This window comes from Panthera uncia, chromosome A2, assembly GCF_023721935.1.
Source record: "Panthera uncia isolate 11264 chromosome A2, Puncia_PCG_1.0, whole genome shotgun sequence".
In the NCBI taxonomy this organism is placed as follows: Eukaryota; Metazoa; Chordata; class Mammalia; order Carnivora; family Felidae; genus Panthera; species Panthera uncia.
The window spans coordinates 151885246-151890979 of record NC_064816.1 but is presented as its reverse complement, the minus strand read 5'-3'; the positions used below and the strand labels follow the sequence as shown (position 1 = coordinate 151890979).

At 42.7% G+C, this 5734-nt stretch overlaps 1 protein-coding gene across 1 annotated transcript; it reads right to left on the bottom strand.

Annotated features, from left to right (window-relative positions):
- Positions 1 to 4237: 4237 nt before the first annotated feature.
- LOC125930242 (olfactory receptor 6B1) lies at positions 4238 to 5173 on the bottom strand. The gene has a single exon (XM_049642012.1). The coding sequence runs from the start codon at positions 5171 to 5173 to the stop codon at positions 4238 to 4240; it is 936 nt and encodes a 311-aa protein (XP_049497969.1).
- Positions 5174 to 5734: the final 561 nt, after the last annotated feature.

The following is a 5734-nucleotide window of genomic DNA, read 5'->3' as shown; positions in this document are numbered from 1 at the left end:
AAATGAGGTTATTCCAAAGGCACTGCAGAACAGAAATGCATACTCTATCAGTAAAAGAGTAGCTATGTAATTATTAAGTTAGATAGAACGAGGCCTGGTGAACTTTTTACACATCAGCTTTGGTTTAACTTCCCTAAGGAGGCTACAAAATTATAACATCCCACCAGTGTCTGCAAGTTGACCTCTAACCCTATGGGGCTCTAAACTCCGTAGCTTTGTCTGTTGTAAATTGTTAGCTGTCAAACATATGGCAACATTCTCCACGAACGTTACATTAGGATCAAGCAGGCTTATTAGAAAAGGGTCTGCATAATATCAAAAAAAAAAAAAATCAAGAAATTGTCATTTTGCTGTTTTCTAATCTGAGATCGTTTTTAATTAACAAACAATTTTTTTTTAGTTTATTTCTTTTGAGGGAGAGAGAGAGAACGAGCAGGGGAAGGGCAGAGAAAGAGGGAGAGAGAAAATTCCAAGCAGGCTCCACCTTGTCAGTACAGAGCCCCATGCAGGGCTCAAACTCAAGAACCGTGAGATCATGACGTGAGCTGAAACCAAGAGTCAGACGCTTCACCGACTGAACTACCCAGGCACCCCTGATCTGAAATAGCTTTAAAACAACAACAACAACAACAACAACAACAACAACAACAACAAAAGCTGTGTGTGCACATACAGAGAGGACTGCTTCTTACCTCATCATCCTAGACCTTCAACTGGATGAGTTATCCACTGAGAATTGGTGGGGGTGGGGGGATAATGGGGGAGGATTTGTTGTTAAGCACAAACATATTATAAAGTATATCTTGGGGAATGAGGTATATGAGGGTTCTAGGCAACCAAAATGGAGTAGCACATGGGGCATTTGTGGTTTCAAGCAACCAAGTTCAAACTGCTCCCTGCTCCTGGTAACAGTGTCTTATGTCTGGAACGTTTTTTGCCCAAGTAGCCATATGTCTTGCTCCCTAACTTCTTTGCATATTTGCTCCAACTTCACTTTCTCAGTGACGGTTTGGGTAACCATCCTATTTAACATTTCAAATCTCCACCAACACTTACTACGACACTTCCCATATTTCCCTCCACCATGGTGCTTATTCCAGCTGAATTGGTATAAATATGGGTTTCCTAGGGCCCCCATAACAAATCAGAGCAAACCTGGTACCTTAAAGCAACAAATATACTTTCTTACAATGCTGGAGGCCACAAGTCCAAGGTCAAGGGGTCAGCAGACCTGCGCTTCCTTCGAAAGCCCAAGAGACTCTCTCTGTCCTTATCTGCCAGTCTCTGGTGGTTGCAAGCGTCCCTTGGTTTGTGGAAGCTTCCATCCAAGCTACCTCCATGTTCACATGGCCTTCTCCTCTGCCTTTGCCCCTTCTCTGTCTTAAAACAAACTTGTCATTGGATGTAGGGCCCATACAGATAATCCAAGAAAGTTTCAATTGGAAATCCTTAACTTAATTATATTATTAAGGCCCTTTTTCTGAGTCAGTTTATAATCACAAGATCCAGATCGAGGATGGGACAAATCTTTCTGGGAGCCACCTTCCAACCTGCGACATTATGTATATTACATATGCCTTTCGTATGTACAAATGTATTGTCTGCCTTCTGCTCCTATCTATGAGGGTCACAAGTTTTTATATTTTGTTTCAAAGATACATTTTTTATTGGTTTGATGGACTCCATGATGGGTTTGGATGGTCATAACTGAATCCTGAGGCTTGGTCTCTAGGTAAACTGTTAAAACTGACTACCAGAGCCCACATGCTGGTTGCCTGTCCGCAAGCAGGTTTGCTTGAAATGTCTACCTTGCTTTATGTGGCTCCCTTCACAAATGATGCTCCTCTTTGTGTATTTATCTGTAACAGTGCTCTATGTATATGATACATATACAACAGAGGGAACTCTGTTGAGGTTTATCCTACATTGATCTGATCTGCACCCCCCACTTTGCTTAGCTCATGCGTTGACTTCACAAAGAGGTCACGGCGACGTTACGGATTCCCATCTGCTCTTTGAAACACAATTTAATAGAATTTGTAAAGAAATCCTACTTCCACACCCTCTCTTACTCAGACACTTATGAGAAATAATAAAGAAACAAACAGCCCTTATACCTGGAGTCTCCCAGATTGCGGTATGTGCAGCTCAGTCTGTACAGGATGGTTTGGGAGGTCTACAAAGACTTCCCAGCTAGTTCCCCCACATAAACTGTAACCAAGTTTTGGCCTGCTTAGATCTTACATTGGCCCAGATCTTGAACAATCAAAGTCTTTTGAATCATGTCAGTTTATCTTCATAACCATTCCAGAAGGGAGGCAAAGCAGGCATTATTATTTGTTTACATATGAAGAATCAGGGTTTCAGAGAGTTTAGGTGGTTTGTCCCAGGTCACATGATAAAAACAGATAATTTGTCAGCAGACAGTTGGCTGTTTTTATCCCGCATTCACTACTTATGTTTTTTTTTTTTCAATGCACGCATTTCATAGCCTGATAAGACTGTGCCATTATGATTGGTTTATTTGAATTATCTCAGAAAATAGTCACTTTTCTTTATGTTTTGTTTTAAAAGGAAATATATTTATAACCCCTTCTGTATTGCATCAAGAAACCAAAATATGTTCCAGAAGAATAGAGTAAATCATTTCCATTATGAGAGTCATTCCTTTTGTATATTTATTCTCTACAGTAAGGCAGGCTTGCATTATTTCTTGGTTTCTTTGCTCTCCTGAGGAATATATTCCACATTTGTCCATTGTTATTTTGTTGTTTCTCCAGGTATAGCAATTGATGATGCTAATTATACCCCTACACACTTAGTTTCCACACTCCATCTGCTGAAGAAGCATGTATTCTCTCTAGAGAGATCCTATGAGCTAAGAACAGACCCAGGTCTCAGTCGGGAGGTCTGGGCTTTTGACCTCTGCTCCTCACTGTCTGTGATTGTGTGTTATTAACTTCCTAAGCTTCTGTCCTGTAAGTTTATAAAATGTAGCTAAGAATCCTACCTAATGCCTCTTACTTCAGAAAGAGAGAGAGAGAGAAAGAGAGAGAGAGAGAGAGAGAGAGAGAGAGAAAAGATCTTTGAAAACAGTATTTTGTTTTTAGGTGGATGTTGCAAATGGTACAAGTCATTCTATTTTTAACTATTCTAATGGAATCTTTAAATTCCTGCTGACATTAGCATGTTGTATTGACTGCAGCTCAAAGTATGGCCGGCCCCTTTGGCCATCGACGAAACTGTGAACCAAGAATGGACACATCTATACCCTTCTGTGGGTGTGTGGCACGTCTGATCAGAAAGCCTGCTATTACTAGGAAGAGTATCAGATAAACAAGTAGGACAACTGAGAATCACTGTGGCATGGAATGGAAATCTGCCAAATCCTAAACTTGGACTAGTTGCCTCTATTTGAGATGGCGTGCTGAGAGATGACGGCCAGGCGGAGTGAAAGCAGATTGAAGAGGAAGGAGAACATTGAGGTCAGAAGAATAGATGACTAACGAGGGCAACATTTCCTTCAACAAATAGTATATTTGATGATATTTATTTATTTCTCGCTTATTTTGTGCTCATCTACTAGAGGAGACAAATAAACACAGACATACTGTAAATCTAGAAGGGAAATGTGAAATTCAATACCAAGCAACAGTTTATGTTGGAAGACAAATGATAATTGTATTAGGTATAGTTCGTGTGCAGATAACAGAAAGCACTCTAGCTTTTTGAAGCATAAATGTATGAAATACAGGGAACCAGCTACTTACAAAAAGTGTTGGGGAAACTAAAGGAGCAGTCTCTAGTCTCTGCCACCAAGACTGACTCCCCAAACAACATCCAGGATGAGATTGTTGAGGACATTGCTACCTCTGTCTCAGTTGGGAAGCCATCCCAAATCTGTTGGCCCACAACCCTTCATGCTTGCTAGATCCCCAAACAGCTAACGCCTATGCTGCCAACTTGCTCACCCACTAACACAGTTGGGAATTTAGACACAGTCTCAGAAACCCCATTTTGGGTCTTAGCCAAAAAGGATTCTCTATACAAGGGGTATGACCTTAGACCACAGACCACGTGTGCAGATGCAGACCTCACAACACAGCCAAGCACCTGGGCTGATAGGGATGTGGTGATGTCATGATGAATGATGACATGAGTAGTATCAGTTCAGGCATTAAAGGAGAAAGAATGGAGCGCTGAACCAAATAATTTCTTTCTAATAATTTGTAATTGACTAGTCCAACCGGATAGCCTGGCAATAGGCCAGTTTCTTCAGAGCCTCTTTGACCTCTCTGTTCCTTAGGCAATAAATGAAAGGGTTGAGAGCAGGGGTGACAATGGCATAGAAGATGGAAATTACTTTGTTCATGTTGAAGGCATGGATGGCTCGGGGCCTGGCATACATGAAAATAGTGGCCGAATAAAAGATGGTTACCACCACGAGGTGGGAGGCACAGGTAGAGAATGCTTTCTGCTTTCCGGTGGGCATGCGTAGAACGGTAACCAGGATGCATCCATAGGACAGGACGGTGATAGAGAGGGGGATGAGAAAGATGACCAGTGCCAGGACAAAGTCCACCAGCTCAGCTACAGACATGTCTGTGCAGGAGAGGTTAAGAACTGGAGAGATGTCACAGAAGAAGTGATTGATGACATTGGGGCCACAGAAACTGAGGCGGGAGATGAAATAGATCTTAGCCAAGGAGATGCCAAAGCCAATGGCCCAGGAGCCAAGAGCCAAGTGGAAGCAGAGCCTATGGCTCATAATCGTGGGGTAGTGGAGTGGACGGCAGATGGCCACATAACGGTCATAGGCCATGGCCGCAAGGAGCACACATTCTGTGCACATGAGCGCAATGAAGAAGTACAGTTGTATCATGCAGTGAGTGAAGGAGATACTATTGCTCACAGACCAAAAACTAAATAGCAACTTAGGTACCGTCACGGAGATGTACCAGGTCTCCAGGAAAGACAGGTTGGCCAGGAAGAAGTACATAGGCTTGTGCAGTGGCCGGTTCTGTTGCACCAACAAGATGATGACCATATTTTCAGCCACTGTCAGAGCATAGGCGATGAGGAACATCAGGAACACTGCTACTCGCATGGCCCAGCTCCCAGGGAATCCCACAAGAATGAACTTGGTGACCTGAGTCTGGTTCTCCACTTCCATATTAGAGACACAAGACTTAGCTCTCCTGGTGGGGGGGTACTGTATTAGGGGGGAGGGGAGGGAGATCACTTGGTCAGAGTCCATAGTCCAGATAGAATCATCCATCCTTTGCCTTCTCTGATGAGCAATAGTAACATATCATTTATTCATAATACAGTATAGGCTAAGCCATACACTGGGTACATTATGCACTAATGTAATTAAATCTCACATAGCCTCTACACGTTGTTATACCCATTTTACTGACAAAGAAACTGAGTTTTGGAAAGACGTTAAGCAACTTCCCAACTTCCCACTGGTAACAAGGCAGGAATCACATTGAAGTCTATGTCTAAAGCCTACGCTCTAATATTCTACACTGCCTTCCCACTCAACAGGATCCAGTCTCCAAGTTTCATGTTACCACTGCCAATTCCAAAGGACATGTGTGGCGCTCCTGGCCCACGTCTACACAGTACTTTGGACGTTCTTTCTTACAACTCACTTACCCCTCACATACCATTTCATCCTTTCCCTCCACCATGAAGGGAATGCAGCTGTCACCAGCTGATGATGATCACG